We start from the raw sequence: 17654 nt of genomic DNA on the forward strand, positions 1-17654 counted from the left end.
AGGGATAAAAAATAATTAATTCCAGGATTAGAATTTGAGATAAGTTTATCTCGTGTTTGGTTGAAATAAAATTGTGGTATAATTAATCCCGAGATTGTAGTGTTTTTTATCCATATGGGAGAGTTGAATAACTAATCCCGATATAATTAATATTGGATCACTTGTTTCTCAACCAATCGATCCCTAAGGGGTAGGATATTCTGTATCAAGAAATCATCTATTGAAATTCGACGGGCTCGTTTGGTACGAGGGATAAGAGATAATTAATCCCGAGATTAAATTTGAGATTAATTCCATGATTAGAATTTGAGATGAGTTTATCTCGCGTTTGATTAGGATAAAATCATGGTATAATTAATCCTGAGATTGTAGTATTTTTTATCCATGTGGAAGGGTGGAATAACTAATCCCGGGATAATTAATATGGGATAACTTATTTCCCAACCAATCGACCCCTAAGGGGGCAAGATATTCTATATCAAGAAATCATCTATTGAAATCCGAATCGTTTGGTACGAGGGATAAGAGATAATTAATCCCGAGATTAGATTTGAGATGAGTTTATCGTATGTTTGGTTGGAATAAAATGGTGGTATGATTAATCCCGAGATTAATTATCTCAGGATTGTATTATTTTTTTATTCTCACGAGAGGATGAGATAACTAATCTCGATATAATTAATTACGTGATAACTTGTTTCCAACCGAACCCGAAAATGTCTAATTAAAATTGATGAAATGCCAAATATCTTATCATACCACTCGATGTTAGGCAGTGAGAATTCCAATTTATTTATAATTAAAAAAAAATATAAAGTTTATTTTAAGCTCCAACTCCCAAAGTTCTAACAAAAACCAAGACAAGAAAAGCAGATGAATAAATTTACCTGTGACAATAATAGAATATGTCTCAGATTCATCACACTCGAACGCGCTACTTAAGCACGTCATTCACACAGCTCTATCCAATCCTCCTTACCGTGTTCTCACGCTCTTATCTGCGAGTAATACAATCAAATCCTCTATTACAAATAGTACTATTTTTATTTGTATAGTTAAATAGATTAAAATAGGAATAATTAAAAAGAAGAAACTTTGCTTCCATTTCTGATCTTACTCTTTTCTTTGTTTCTCTTCTTCTTTTTAAACTTATATACCCACCTGCTTCAAACCCTAATCCTAAATCAGGAAAATTTCCACAATTTCCAGTTTTTTCCATATCAGAAAAATACTCTTGAGAGTAATTTTTTTCATGATATATACCATTTTGACAGTGAATTTGTCAGAAAAGTTTCTTGATTTGAGTGAAATATTTTCACTGTATCAAAGATCTCAAAAAACTCATTTTTTTTGAGATAAAATTCTTGATTTTGAGGAAATTTATTACTATTTCTTAAGGGGATCTCAAAAGAACCCATTTTTATCTAAAGATTCATAAACCCAATAATACCAAGAAATCGTTTTTTTCACAAAAAAATCCAACCCCAGATCAGAATTTTGGAAAAAGTTTCAATCTTGAAAATTTTCCAATTTTTTTTCCTCATGCTATAAGATGGGAGCTGAGAAAAAATGGCTATATGCACTGTTTTGTGCAGCCTTTGTATCATTTCTCATATTCTTGTCGTCAATTTCAGGTTTTAGCTCATCTTATTATGCATTTTCATTGCACAGGAGATTTGCTACTCCTGTGCATCACGGGCCGGGTCATCCCCCGGCCTTTGGATACTATATTTCAGGTGGAAGAGGTGATAGTGATAGGATTTTTAGGCTTTTATTAGCTGTGTATCATCCTAGGAATAGGTACTTGTTGCACATTGGTCTAGATGGGAGTGAAGAGGAAAGGCGAAAGCTCGGGATGTTAGTGAAATCTGTGCCTGCAATTCAGGCTTTTGGGAATGTAGATGTAGTTGGAAAGCCTGATCCAGTTACTTATATGGGTTCAACTAATATAGCAGCAATGCTTAGGGCGGTCGCGATTTTGTTGAAGATGGATGGTGGATGGGATTGGTTTGTTAATCTAAGTGCCTCTGATTATCCTTTGATTACTCAAGATGGTATGTATAGCTATTTCAGTTTTTGCTCCAGCTTAATTGGTTATTGTTTTGTTCATAATTGTGTTTATTTTTGACTAATTGATAAAGTAGAAGCTCATTATTGCTGAAAAGGTTCGCGGGTTTTTGAATTTTGAGACTTATAATTTTGCTTAAAGCTTCAATTTTTTGTCTTTATGGATGAGATAAGTTTCCATATAGGAGCTGTTTGTGGGGTTTGAATTTTGATTTAAGGTTCAGATATGAGCTGTCTTTTCTCTTTTTTTGAGCTGAGGGTCTATCGGAAACAACCTCAGGGTAGGGGTAAGGTCTATGTACACACCACCCTCCCTGGACTCCACTTGTGGGATTCAACTGGGTTGTTGTTGTTCAGATGTGAGCTGTGTGTGAAGATAGAGATTTTGAATTTTGGATCTCAATTTGTTGTATTATTGACTTATATTATGTTGCCAACTGGATTAGTGTCCAGTAGTGAAATTTGTCTCTAAGTGTAAGTTAGGTTTGTGGTTAACTTTCTGGATCAAGCTTATTCAACATGGAACATTGTGTTTTTCTGGTATAGGAGTGGTGATTAAAGTCAGAAACAATCTATTAATTAGTGTCCGTATAATTATATGACAGTTCTCATTCTTGTGATATTTCATGGTTTAGTTCTCTTTGGAATAACTAGTCAGGATAATTTGGTTGGATTTTGCATGTCCTGCTGGTAGTTCTGCTCTGCTCCTCTAATGAGATGTTGGCAACTCCCGTTCACTCAAAATAAGATGACACGATAATTGTAATAATACAACAACAACAACAACAACGACCCAGTATAATCCCACAAGTGGGGTCTGGGGAGGGTAATATGTACGCAGACCTTACCCCTACCCCGAAGGGTAGAGAGGCTGTTTCCAGGAGACCCTCGGCTCAAAAAAGCAATAGGAGATAATTGTAATAATCTGAATAAATTTTCAGAAAAACCAGTTAATTTGCAGCAAGAGTTTCAGTGCCATTTTGACTTTATTTGCTGACTATTATCCCTATATTAAAGCTATCAAAACTAAGCTAGAGTTTGTTTTCTTTCCCTAGCTCTTTGGTGAACGAAGGATGTAAAAATTTACATGTCCTTATTTGCTAAAAGTTGGTGGTAGGCCTATATCTTGTGATGGAAGTTTCGTTTTTGTCACTCGTGTCAATTTAAATATCTGTAATGCACCTAATTGTAGAAGGCATGTGAAGAAAAGTAATTTGCCAAATAACTAATTAGACATAAGTTCTAAAAGTAGCTTTATTTATATGATGATAATTCAATGTCAAAAGACCTGCCAAGTGCATAACACTAGTCTCGATTGGTTCTTGCTAATGGTTCATTTTGAGCTTGTGTAATCGCTGAAAAGAAAGTCATAACTTTCGCAAACAGGAATCAAGCCCAGTTGAATATTCCCAAATATCTTTGAGATTGAGGCTCGGTTGATTGATCTATTGATTAAAAGAAAAGGGGATAAAATTAAAATTCCTGAAAATTTCCTGAACTATTTGGATGAGAAGGGGATAAAATAGTACTCCTTCCATTTCAGTTTGTGTGACGTTGTCTGACTCGGCAGAGTTTAAGAAAAAAAGACTTGAAATTTGTGGTCCTAAAAGCGTAAAGGTAAAAGCTTTGTTAGGTCATATGGCTATAAAACTTCTAATTAAGGGTAAAACGAAAAATCTAAAGTTAATTGTTTCCAAATATAGAAATGTGTCATTCTTCTTGAAACGGACTAATAAGGAAAGTGTGTCACATAAATTGGAACGGAGGGAGTAATTCCTCGTTTTTTGGTGGGATGGGATGGTCGTGGAGGATAGTAGGGTGTAGAATAGGTTTAAAAAATTGTATAATGTCTTTTAGTAACAGGTTTTGAATGTGCGATTTAGGAAGAAAGGACATGCGATTGTGCTTAATTAAATGACCATTATAGTCTGCTGATATATGCTGAGTGATAAGGATTGACCACCAGTTCTATGTCTAATCGAAAATTTGCCTAGTTTACAAATTTTGATACTAGCTCCTGCTTGCCTTCATAATGATTGCATAGTATCTGTTTATTGACATCCTTGCTCATTTTTTCTGACTGCGACATTGTTTCTGACTGCGACATTGTTTCTGCTCTGCTTTCAGACTTATCTCATGTCCTCTCATCTGTTAGTAGAGACCTAAATTTCATTGATCACACCAGCGACCTTGGATGGAAAGAGTAGGCAAAATCTTGTTTTCAAATTTTTTTATTACATATATGTCCAAAAACTTGAACAATTTTTTTCCGTTTAATGAATTGTAGGGGTCAACGTATAAAGCCCATTGTAGTTGATCCAGGGCTTTACCTAGCACGGAAGACGCAAATTTTTTATGCGACCGAAAAGCGGCCGTTGCCTGAGGCTTTCCAAGTTTTTACTGGTAGAGTTCTTCACATTCATATTACTATCTGATGGATTTATAGATTACGTATTTATTTTTTGAATTGATGACTAATTGATATACTTATTTATTCAATTACAGGCTCTCCTTGGGTTATCTTGAGCCGACCATTTCTCGAGTTCTGTGTTTTTGGATGGGACAACCTTCCAAGAACCCTTCTAATGTATTTTACTAATGCAGTATTGTCACAAGAAGTTTATTTCCATTCCGTTGTTTGCAATTCACCGGAGTTTAAGAATACGACAGTTAATAGTGACATGAGATATATGGTGTGGGATAATCCCCCTAAGATGGAGCCCCTCTTCCTTAACACTTCAGATTACGATCTTATGGCGCAAAGTGGAGCTGCATTTGCTAGACAGTTTAATAACGACGAGGCGGTACTTGACATGATTGATCAGAATATCCTTAAACGTAGCCATAATAGAGTCACCCCAGGCGCGTGGTGCACTGGTCGAAAGAGTTGGAGGATGGATCCTTGTTCGCGATGGGGTGATGTCAACATTTTAAAGCCTGGACCTCAAGTGAAAAACTTAGAGGATTCTGTACAAAGACTGCTTCAAGATTTAAGCTCACAATCAAATCAATGTAGATGACGAGCAAAAGTACGACTTGAATGTCCATTATCTCTACTGGCTCTGAGTGATGACCAGGTTTGCGTACTTTCAGCTTAGATGCATTTTTGGTTGACATTCTTTTTTGGGAGATTCGTTCTAGTTATCGGCTTCTTTAGTGTTCACTTTGAGATTGCAAGTTGAAAAAGCATTGACATTGGGCTGTGGCATTCATACGAATTAGTTGTAGAGCCACCATATACGGTCTCCCAGCGCAATAAGAGGAATCTCCCACTGTACCACATTTATAGTTTTCATTTTTTAAGGCATTAATGAGTATTCACATTTTCTAGTACATGTACGCCGTTTGAGGTTTATCATTACTTGACATTGTGTTATATGCAGTCTAATTAGATCCATTGAGGTTTATGTGAACCAAGTCATCGTACATTTTCGTCGTTTTCAGGTTGGTAGCTATGCTTTGTTCTATAGAAGTCTGGTAAAATGCTATCTAAAGTAACTATTTTTGGATGTTTGAGCGATTCGTTTGGTCTTTTCTTTTTGTGGGTTATAGATGATCTAATCCTTTTTTGTGTATCTTATTTTTTTTTTCTTGATTTAGAGAAGTTCTGTATGTGTGTTGATAGTGAATAAACTTATAAGCTATCAACAATAGATTGATACAATTACAGGTATTTGGGATAACGGAGATTACCTGTCTATCGGAAATAGCCTCTCGACCTTTAAGGTGGGGTTAAAGTCTGCGTACACACTATCCTCTCCAGACCCGTTTGTGGGATTACACTGTATTTGTTGTTGTTGTTGGATAACGGAGATTACCTACCAAGGGTTAGACGGATGAGAATAAATCATATAACACTTGAGAATTTTTTTCAAGTCCTAATAGGTCTGATTTTTTTTCTTGTTTTTGCTAATATCCTCCTCCCTCGGAAGAGTAATAAGCTATATAATTTAAAGTGACAAAAGTTAGTTTAGTGACATTTGTAAAAATAACCATAATTTAAATGACCATTTGAAAAATTAACCTTTGAGTTCCCGTTGCTTTTAAATTTTAAGAAACTACAAAATATGCCGGTCATACTAACTTGGGATTGAGACATAGTTGTCGACTCCATTAAACTAACATCCTACATAAATAATGTCCTTATCATATGTTGGGTACTCCTTCGTAGTAGCGTAGCCACATGTATTTAAGGGGTCTCAATTGACACCCCTTCGGCAAATTACATTGTATAATCGGGTAAAATATTTTTTATTTATATAATACTATGAACCTCATGAGCGTTTCTCACACAGAAGAAAAAAAAAGAATTAAAGAAAAAAAGAAGGGAAAAATAGTTTATGAAAGCAACATTCAAAGAGTTAAAAGTGTTAAACTAAACCGAATACAGAAGCAAAAGGACAATTTAATAGGAGAAATTGGATGAGACATAAAAATGCGACTAATAAATCACATTTAATGAGGTATAAATCAAATTTTATGAACACGAATTATTAGTATATTTCTAAATGCGACTCATAAATTGCATTTAGGAACGCGACCGATAAATTGCAACTTATAAATCACATGTATCGACTTTTAAATCGCCTACTTTATTACGATTCCTCTATTAAATGGCAAAAGGTCAGCATTGGATCAAAGTCATCACTTATGTTTAACCTAGAGAATTAATAGTCCATTAACTATTCAAAACGTAGAAATAGCACGGGCTGGCCAATTTTCGGACTGGTCATTCAAAAATAACTAGCGTTTGCCAAGTTATTGAAAAATAGTCACTATTTTGCTGCAATAGAGACCGGTCCAGCATAAAATACTGGAGTTCGGTGCACCTGTATATGAACTTCCAGCATATTATGCAAGAACTCCAACATACGGAAAGTTCCAGCATAATATACTGGAGATTCGAGCACTTGTGTATGAACTTCCAGCATATTATACCGGACCGATATACTTTGCCGGAACTCCAGTATATTATGCTGGAGTTATAGTATACTTATGCTGGAACTCCATTATATTATGCTGGAGTTCCAGTATACTTATCCTGGAACTCCAGTATACTTATCCTGGAACTCCAGTATAATATCCTGGAGTTCAAGTATACTTATGCTGGAACTCCAGCATAATATACTGGCGTATTTTCCGGATTTTGAACAGTGTTTTCGCTCAGATTTATTTTTACATGAAAAGTGGCAAAATTTCGATTACTTTTGCAAGCGTGGCTATTTTTGAATGACCACTTGTAAATCTGGCTATTTTTGAATTTCTCCCATTCAAAACATGTGCACATACTGTCCAAATGCGATTTGTATGTCACTAATTTAGAGCCCGTTTGAATTAGCTGACTGTAAATAGCTGATAAGCTTAAAGTACTGAAAAGTATTTTTAAGTGCTGAAACTGATTTTTTGAATAAGCATTTACGTGTTTGGATAGACAATGCTGAAACTGATAATAAGCAGTTGATGTGTTTGGTAAAAAAGTGTTGATAAGTTGTTCTTTTATTAAAATGGCTAAAATATCCTTAATTTTTTTTTGGTAACTAAATTATTTTATTAATCACCAAGTAGCAATTACAAAGCTATAGCATAGTTAGCACAACTTGCTATTCTTCTCTATACTCATCTTACTATACTACCTAGAAACATAGGCTATACACAAAAGGTTTGTTTCTAGGAGTGACTCTAACACTAACTATGTAGGCTATTTCCTTTGAAATCTGCTCCCATATTCTGTTTTTCTTCTCAAAAATACGTCTACTTCTCTCTATCCATATGTGGTAAGCTACTTCTGCATATACACTCTAAACACCTGCACATGTTGAGTTTTCCCTTTAGCTTCAGAAATTGACCATTTTAGGAACTGCTGCCAATTGCCAACTCCCAGAAATTGCCTACTAAGCTAACTACACATTTTACTCCATACTTGAGTAATATATTCACATTGCCCAAACAAATGATCTCTCGTTTCCACTTCTTTTTTGCACATTACACATTCTGTATCAACATTAATCTTCCAGTTTGCTAGCTTGTCAGATGCTATCAGTCTTCCCTGTATCATGAGCCACATTATAAACTTTGCCTTTGGCCTTGCTGCATTGTGAAACATCAATGACTTCCATTCCATCCTTCTGTAGTCACCAAGCAAATGAAGGTATATTTGTCTGATTATGCTTTTTTTTCCTGGTTTGGTAAAAACTGCCTAGCTTCCAGTACAGTATGTGCCTCAATTACTTTCCTTACCATCCAACATGCTTGCTGCGATATTGACATTGTACTCATTTGCTGATTCTTGATATAGTAAGTATGAATCCAGCGGATCCACAACTTGTCTTGTTTATGAGCTAGATCCCAGTAGGTTTTTGCAATAGCCCTTGTTCTACAATTTCAGATTAACTATATTAAGTCCACCTCCTCCCTTGGGTAAACAAACTTTATCCCAGACTATCAAAGCCTTCTTTGTAATCTCATTTGCCCCAGACCAGACATAAGACCTACATATCCCCTCTATCAATTTAATCACCTTTGTTGGTAGGATAAACAGTTGTGCCCAAAAAGCCTGAATCCCAAACAGTACACTTTGGACTAACTGAACTCTTCCTGCATATGATAGAGTCTTAGCAGTCCAAGAAGTAATCCTGTCAAGACCCAAAAATCCCTCCGAAGGAGTCGTGATGGCAGCTAGTCTCTAAACTAGGTAAGCCTAACATAAACTGAAATAACGTTGATATTTACTAACTTTAAATTAAATTACTCTGAACAAATTACAATTCCCAAAATTGGTGGTACAAGTCACAAGCCTTTCTAATAATAGTTATACAAAATAAATACATCACTGTTCCAAAACAAAAAGGAACAAATGGAAATAAGTACAAATGAAGGTGACTCTGAGGCCTGTGAACATTACTGTAGCAGGTTTACCTTGAGTTTCCACCGCAACGACCCGCACAACTACTACCGATCAAATACCTGTCGCGCCCCCTTTTTCCTCCACGGAAATCAGGTTCATGACACTTTGGGACATGGGACAACTCTTTTCCTTTTGGGAAGAGGTTTGCAATCTTGAAGAGTCGTCACCTAATGATTTTTTAAGGTGCGTTAGGGCACCTATAGGGTTCATCTACAACTACGTTTACTAACCAGAGATAGGGTAAGAGCTTGAATTATTCTAAAGGAAGGTGTTAGGCACCCATCAGGATCCACTAGTGTGGTTCCCGTCCAGGCAATTTTTTTGTGAATTTGTGCAATTAGCAAATAGACAAGTAGGGCTCAAATAATAGGGGATTTAAGTCAAGATACACAAGAGTTTGGAAACAATTATTGAAAGACGAAATTTTGAAAAGAGTTACAATCTAAAGTATGCTTATGAATGTAAAGGGGTGTCCTAGGTTTGTCTGTAACATGGATCACATCAATTCAACACCCGATATGATACTCCTCAAAAGAGGGGCTACATGTGATATTAGCACACTGGTCATCATATCCATATATACCCTTTCCCGCCCCGTAAAGGTAATTAAGCGAAGATTGGTCTCAACTCTTATTGCATGTCGTTACCTGTCCTTTCCTATCAGTCCCAGAGGAATTTAGGACTACTATTCCTATAAGGAGGGGGTTCTAGGAAGGCTCAATTATACCTCCACAAAGAATGCACATAAATAGCATGACTCATACACAGTTAAGGTATGAATTTAAAAATCCTAAAGCAGGGTGTTTAAGTTGTTGAAGCATAACCAAATTTATTACATGACTAAGATAAGAAGTCCGAATCAGGCCTGCCTGCTGGTTGTAATAGTTAATAATTAAACAAAGGTAGTTCCAGTTTTATTCAGGTTATTACCTAAGGCTTGCCTAGGCATAAAACAATGCAGTATTGGTTCCGAATCATTAAGACGGTATGAAGATTATTTTTATTACCTAAAACGTGATGTTCTAGGTGTTCAACACATAGAATTATTGCCAGTTGATTGTAAAAACTGAGTAAAATTATTTTATTCCTTTTTATGCATTCATAGCTAGCCTAAGAAAATGTAAATGAAATCCTAAAGACATGGTATCTAATGTACAAAGTTGCAGAATGATGCAGAATCCTAAGCATGATTTCTATATGCACAAATATTACAGCGTTTAAACATGATTTCCAGAATATGCAGAAATGATATGTTTGTTAGTGTTGTTTATCCTAAAACAGGATCTCTAAGTGTGCGTGGCAGTAGGAACATGATCGCAAACACTCCGGTTATTAACATAATTAATGCAGGATTTTATAAGTGATGTGACAGTGAAATGGACATGCTGAAAATAGTAAGCGTAAGTCCTAGGAAACATGATCTCTAATGCATGAAATGAGTCCTAAGCATGGTTTCTATTGCGCAAGTAGGAATATAAACCTAATAACATGTTTTCTACCCCTTTTGATAGCTAAAACATGCATAGTCACCCCTTCCCTTTTCACTATTCATCCCCAGAGTTGTTTACAAATTATTACAAACCATGTGATTGACTTACAAAATAAAAATGTAAAAATAAGAAGTTACAACCATATGAAGCCTGATTCTGACTTCCTCTCTGAGTTATGTAATAAACCACCTCAAATGCCAATATTGTTCCAAAGCCTTCTCATATCTGGGGTGTCAGAGTTCCCTAAGGACCTCAAGGGATCTCGGGCAGTGCTCACACCTAGATTGTATAACCAAGAGAGTAAGTGCAATGCGGAAAGGCCAGCTTTCATGTGTCCAAGTTCAGAGAGAGCTCAAGGATCCCAAGGCAAGGCTCACACAAAAGGGGCATAACATAGTATTCTAAGAGTATTGTGAGAGTGATTGACATAGTTTGAAAAAGAGTTTGTGTAAAACTGGGCTGTCAACTCCATTTTTGAAAGCAATCAGTAACAGAGATGATTGAAAGCAGTGGTAGGAGTAAACAAAACTCAAACACCTCAAGAGGGGTCACACACACAGAATTAGTAGCCACCCACGGGGGTCAAGGGATTTGGGGATACATAGACATTTGTTAGTAAGCACATAACCCTAGCAGAGGTTTGGTCTGGACATGTGCAACAATAGCAAATACTGGTATAATCACAAACCGGCCAAAAGAACATAAACACATGAAAGGGATAGGGGTTTGGAATTCATAAGATAGCAAGTACACAATAAGCGATTGACAAAGTATGCCTTAAAACACACACATGGGAGTTCATTAATCTAAAAGGGAAGGGGAAACATTACAACATGCTGGTAATGTAACTTAACAGAACCACAAGCAGAAGTAGACCAAAAATGAAAGAAGCAGAAACAAATAAGGAAGCATGTTATTGTTGGAGCTTTAAAATTAAACTAGGACATACTAGTCAAAGAAGCAAAGTGCAGAAAAGTAAAGCGAGTAGAATTCCACAGTCTAGCCTTGGCTTTCAGCCGGCTAGACAAGTAGTAGCACAAGTAGCAGAGAAAGAAGAGAGAGTTTGAGTGTGTAAGTGTATGTTCTAAACTAAATTGTTCTTGTCTTGTTAATGAAAGCATTAAGGTATTTATAGCTTTGAAAATAAGTGGAAAATAAGGTAACAAATATTGACTGATCATATCATAGAAACAATACAAACTAGAATCAATTAAAGACTCGGACTCCCTTTAATTAGGGAGTCATAGTTCAAACGGGTACAAGTTGTATCAAATAAGGAAAATAATTGTTTGCAAGACTGATTTTGCCATAATATGAATAGTAAAAGCATGATGCATGTAATAAGGACTAAGTATAGAATATTTTCAAGTAAGGAAAGTATAATAACAGTATATTGGGCACATAAACAGGCAGATTACAAATTGACTTTGAAAATTAGTTCAAAGAATCACGGATGAGATTGAAAATCACATGGAATCAGTACTGTCCAAGGAAAGTATCACAACAGTAAGGAAGTAATTTTCGAAAATCAATATAGAGTTACAAGGAAAATACACAGAATCAAAGGTGTAGACATAATGAGATCATACAGAATCACCATAAATTGTGTGAGCAATTAGTAAAGCAAATGGTCGGACATATAAATAACACGATTTCGGACAAAATATCAAAGAAACCTTAAGAACAAATCAAAATGAGAAGCACAAGAGCATATAGAACACACATAAAGCCCAAAAGGTTCGTAATAATCATGCAAACACACTGCAAATAAATTCAAACTTCAAATCGAACCCAGAAGTATTAGGTTTTCTCGACAAAAAATGAATCGAGCCAAAAGGAAAGACTCAGGTAGCGTTTAAACATACTAAAATCACAGTAACCAGAAAGAAATCGTTTTTTGCAAAAAAAAAGGTTTTGAAACCCTAGTTTGGAAAAATAGAGAACTGTTCGAAATCGTAGAAACATTTTTAGGAAAACAAGTGAAAACCTTAAGAATCCCATAGATCTATCACAGATCTAAAAAGATCAGAGGATTTTAGCTAGGTTTTTCAAAGAAATAAAAGAGACGATGAAAAGATCGGTTAAAACCCATGGATTCATCTAATTCTAAGACAGATCTTAAAAAAAATAAAAGATCTCAAGAGCTAGGGTTTTAGAGAACCCAGAGAGGACGAGAAACATTAGATCGTTACCGGTTTTAGCCGGAAAAGCCGTGGATCTGACTCGAACAACCATGGATGGTCGGAAAAAGACCATAGATAGAAGTTGAGCAAGGACTGGACCAGATATCTTCGAGATCAGTCCATATAATCACACAAGCGGGCCACCAGGGGACGTAGGAGACTAGTACACGTCTCACACAACCATGGGAGTTCATGGATTGGGTGGGGGTTGAAGGGGATTAGGGTGGATTTGGGTGGCGGCGGCTAGGTTTTGAGTGAAGTTGCAGAGAGAACTGGAGAGGAAGGGGATTCAAGGGCGGCGGGTTGGTGAGAATGATTTAGGTTAGGGTGGTCGTTTGGGATAAAAAAGGTAACGATGAACGGTGGCCGTTGATCTCTGTGATCAACGGCCAGGATGAGAAGGGGTCTGGGTCGGGTAAGATTTAACTGGGTCAGAGGCGGGTTTTAATTAGAAATTGGGCCGGGGAATTGGGGCTTGATTTGGTTATAATTGAATGCCAAATGTGACTACGATTTAAATAGCCACTTTTCCCTTTTTAATTTATAAAAATAGCAAATAGTTTTCTGAAAATAAATTCAAAGTACTAAAATTATTTTTAATACATAATTAACAATTTAAAAATATAAGATCCCAATTTTATGAATATAAAATACAATTAAACATTAAAATGACTAATATTGCAATTATGTGCAATTTAGCTTACAAATACTAAATGAAATTGTAAAAATATGTAAAAAATTATTTTAGCCATATTCTGGCATAAATAAAAATCCAGTAGATGAATTATCAAAATATTAATTTTGGAAATAATTACTGGAATTTTACGGATAAAAAGGGGGAAATAAATTAGTTAAAAACCTTTAAAAATATGAAAAAATAATAAAACCCTTGTACATGCTTATATATGCATACATATACTGTTTTGAAGGTATTTCACATGTTGAAAATATATAAGGAAAAATTGGGTATCAACAATACTTGGATCTGTACACAAAAATATACAGAAATGTAGTATGAGCATACCACAACGGTGCCTAGTAAGTATCAAGACTAACCTTGGTAGGGTAGTGACGAGGAACAATCCAAACACCTACTGGTCAAATAAATTGAACAAGATTTGATCATAAAGTATCAATTTAAAAATGACATAGTAATATCAACGGCAGGGAAATGTCACGACCCTAAATACTGGTCGTGATGGCGCCTATCACATTATTAGGCAAGCCAACCAATCAACTAACCACGACCCATTTTCCATAAAGATTTAAACCATTTTCTAACGCAAGTTTTAAATATTGAAGTCATTATAAGCGTTAAAACAACAGAAATATGCGGAAGGTCAAAACAACAATAACTACATAGCCCCAACAATCCGGTGTCACGAGTCTAGAGCCTCTAATACAAGTCTGAATACCTAATACATCAATAGCCTAGGAAATGTGAAAAGATAATAAGATAAGAGGGAGAGAACAGGGCTGCGGACGCCATGCAGCTACCTCGAAGTCTCCATCAAATACTGAAACAGTTGGAAGCCCTCACTCGGCCGCTCGGGCACCTGGATCTGCACACAAGGTGCAGGGAGTAACGTGAGTATGCCAACTCAGTAAGTAACTAGAGTAAATAAGGACTGAAAGCAGTGACGAGCAGTTCAAAAATATATAACTAGATAATCAACAAAATATCAGGTCATCTTTACAGTTTAAAATCAATTTTCGTTATAAAATCACATTTCCAGTTTAAACATTTGGAATCAAATACTTAGTGGTATTATCAAACAGAGGCTTATTTAATAGAAGAGTGAAATCAGTGAAAATATCATAACAAGGCCTCTCGGGCAAGGTCACTCAGAATATGGCCCCTCGGGCAGCCTCTCAGTCACTCGTGACTCGACTCTTATCACACAGTACTCACTCTCAACACTCGGCTCTTTAGTATCTCATAATAATAGAAATCATAGTAACCGCTGCGGCATGCAGCCCGATCTATAATTTATAGTCAACTACACTCACTGGGGGTGTACAGACTCCGGAGGGGCTCCTACAACCCAAGCGTCAAATTGTTGCGGCGCGTAGCCCGAACCAATATACATATCGCTGCGGCATGCAGCTTGATCCAGTATATATATCGCTGCGGCATGCAACCCGATCTATAATATATACATATCATATCCTCACTATTAGGTTCTCAACCTCTCTCAGTCATTAACCTCACAGCCTCTCGGGCACAACAATAGAAATTAGGGAACTCAGCCCAAACAGTCCTCACAATTAGAAGTGAAAAGATAAAACCAGTTTTAAACATGTAAACAGGTAAGACATGAATGAGGATATGTTTTTAGCAAGTAATAGTGAGGAAACATAGTCAAAATGCCCCTAAGGGTTTCCACAGGTCAACACAAGGCCCCAAACATGGCATACAACCCATAATGCAGTATAAATATCCAAAATACGAAATAATATAATGTTTCCAACTCAAATACGCGGCTCAATAGTCGCTACAGGATGGACCAAGTCACAATCTCTACTGGTGCATGCCCACATGCTCGTCACCTAGCATGTGCGTCACCGCGTTTATAAAAAACAAGTTAAATATCGGGGTTTTGTACCCTCAGTTCCAGATTTACGATGGTTACTTACCCCAAACCGGTGAAAATACTACTCTGTGATGCCTTTGCCCCACGAATCGGCCTCCACGCGCATCAAATCTATCCAAAATCAGAACGAGGATGTCAAAATATGCCAAGGGAACGAAGCCCAAGCGAAAACAATCAATAAATGTCACAAATCCCGAAATTACCAAAACCCTGCCCCCGGGCTCACGTCTCGAAATTTAATTTTTTTTACATCAATAGATTCCTCGTCTCCCCACGAGTTCATACATATCAAGAACACTAAAATCGAAGTCCAAATAACCCCTCAAATCCTCAATTTAAAGCCTCTTAAACTCAAGCCCTAATCCTCCATTTTAGCCCTCTAATTCCTTTAATTTCAACCTTAATCCATGAAATACTACCATAGAAATGTGCTTTAGGTCCAACAATCCTTATCTTACGAAGTTCCCTTGAAATCCCTCTTCCAAATCTCCCAAAAAGCTCCAAGCCGAAGTCCTAAAATGGTGAAATAACTCAATTTCGCGAAATGGAATAACTTATATGTTATGCCCAGGCATTTTCGCATCTGCGACTCTCCAACCGCTTCTGCGGTACCACAGTTACGGTCATGCCTCCACTTCTATGGATATCACTTAAAGTCTCAAAATCACATCTGCGATAGTCCATCCGCACCTGCGCCTCACACCGCATCTGCGGTTCCTGGAAAAATCTCAATACTCCGCATCTGCGGTTCGTCTTTCGTACCTGCGGCTTCGCAGATGCGGACCATCAACCGCATTTGCGGCTCCTGATGAATCCCTTGAAAAACCGCTTCTGCAGCTCCTCTCCCGCACGTACGGCGCCGCACCTGCGGTCCCCCAAACCGCAGGTGCGAAAACACCAGAAGCAACAAAGTTCTGCACTTTCACAAGTCTCAAACCATCCCGTTAACCTTCCGAAATCACCCTGAGGCCCCCGGGACCTCAACCAAAACTAGAAACATAACTTAATACCTTATACAAACTTGTTCCAATCATCAAAACACTTCAAACAACATCAAATCAATTAAAACACCTCGGATTCAAGCCTAAGCTTCTAAAATCTTACGAATTCCGTTTTTGATCAAAAACCCGATCAAACCACGTCCGAATGACCTGAAAATTTACACACACATCCCAAATGACACGATGGAGCTACTGAAACTCTTGAAATTCCATTCCGACCCCTATATCAAAATCTCGCCTATCAACCGAAAATCGCCAAAATATCAGCTTTGCCAATTCAAGCCTAAATCTACTACGGACCTCCAAAATTCATTCCGATCGCGTTCCTAAGCCACAAATCACCTCCCAAAGCTAAATGAACCACCGGAACTCACATCCGAGCCTTCTAATATATAAATCAACATCCAGTTGACTTTTCCAACTTAAAATCCCTTAAAAGAGGCTAAGTGCCTCAAACCTTACCAAAATCATTCCAGACTCGATCCGACCAACTGGATACCATAAAACATGGATAACGAAGCATAATGAAGCAGAAATGGGGGAAACAGAGTGGTAACTCATGAGACGACCAGCCGGGTTGTCACATCCTCCCTAACTTAAACAAACGTCCGTCCGCGAACGAATCAAGAAACATACCTGAAGCCTTAAACAAGTGAGGATATCTGCTCCACATCTACCGCTCGGTCTCCTAGGTAGCCTCCTCCATGGACCGACCTCTCCACTGCACTTTCACTGAGGCTATGTCCTTTAACCTCAACTTTCGGACCTGACGACCCAAAAATAGCTACTGGCTCCATATCGTTGGTCAAATCATCATCCAACTGAACCATCCTGAAATCCAGAATATGAGACGGATCCCCAATATACTTCCGGAGCATAGAAACATGAAATATCGAATGCACACTCAACAAGCTGGGTGGCAAAGCAAGCTCATAAGCTGCCTCCCCAATCTTCCGAAGCACCTCAAAAGGCCCAATGAATCGCGGACTCAACTTCCATTTCTTTCCAAATCTCATAACACCCTTCATGGGCGAAACCTTTAGCAGGACCTTCTCACCAACCATATAGGATACATCTCGAACCTTTCTGTCAGCATAACTCTTTTGCCTCGACTACGCTGTACGAAGCCTCTCATGAATAACCTTCACCTTCTCCAAAGCATCCTGCACCAAATCAGTCCCCAATAGCCTAGCCTCACCAAGCTCAAACCAACCAACTGGAGATCTACACCGCTTCCCATACAAAGCCTCATATGGAGCCATCTAAATACTCGACTGGTAGCTGTTGTTATAGGCAAACTCTGCAAGCGGTAGAAACTGATCACATGACCCTCCGAAATCAATGACACAAGCACGCAACATGTCCTCCAATATCTGCATAGTGCGCTCGGACTGTCTGTCCGTCTGAGGGTGAAA

At 37.4% G+C, this 17654-nt stretch overlaps 1 protein-coding gene across 1 annotated transcript; it reads left to right on the forward strand.

The window, feature by feature from the left end:
* The first annotated feature begins 1085 nt into the window (after window positions 1–1085).
* Window positions 1086–5480, forward strand: LOC104216448 (beta-glucuronosyltransferase GlcAT14A). Its single transcript, XM_009766484.2, has 4 exons — window positions 1086–2054; window positions 4195–4270; window positions 4355–4470; window positions 4573–5480. The coding sequence occupies exons 1-4, from the start codon at window positions 1553–1555 to the stop codon at window positions 5085–5087; spliced, it is 1209 nt and encodes a 402-aa protein (XP_009764786.1). The 5' UTR covers window positions 1086–1552; the 3' UTR covers window positions 5088–5480.
* Window positions 5481–17654: the final 12174 nt, after the last annotated feature.

Source organism: Nicotiana sylvestris, chromosome 10, assembly GCF_000393655.2.
Source record: "Nicotiana sylvestris chromosome 10, ASM39365v2, whole genome shotgun sequence".
Classification (NCBI taxonomy): Eukaryota; Viridiplantae; Streptophyta; class Magnoliopsida; order Solanales; family Solanaceae; genus Nicotiana; species Nicotiana sylvestris.

What these genes read in the sequence shown, in the direction of transcription:
- LOC104216448 (XM_009766484.2), top strand. Translation starts at nt 1,553, where the DNA reads ATGGGAGCTGAGAAAAAATGGCTATATGCACTGTTTTGTGCAGCCTTT. An exon ending in TCCTTTGATTACTCAAGATG is followed by an intron (nt 2,055 to 4,194) that starts GTATGTATAGCT and finishes CTCTGCTTTCAG; the next exon opens with ACTTATCTCATGTCCTCTCA. An exon ending in GGCTTTCCAAGTTTTTACTG is followed by an intron (nt 4,471 to 4,572) that starts GTAGAGTTCTTC and finishes ATTCAATTACAG; the next exon opens with GCTCTCCTTGGGTTATCTTG.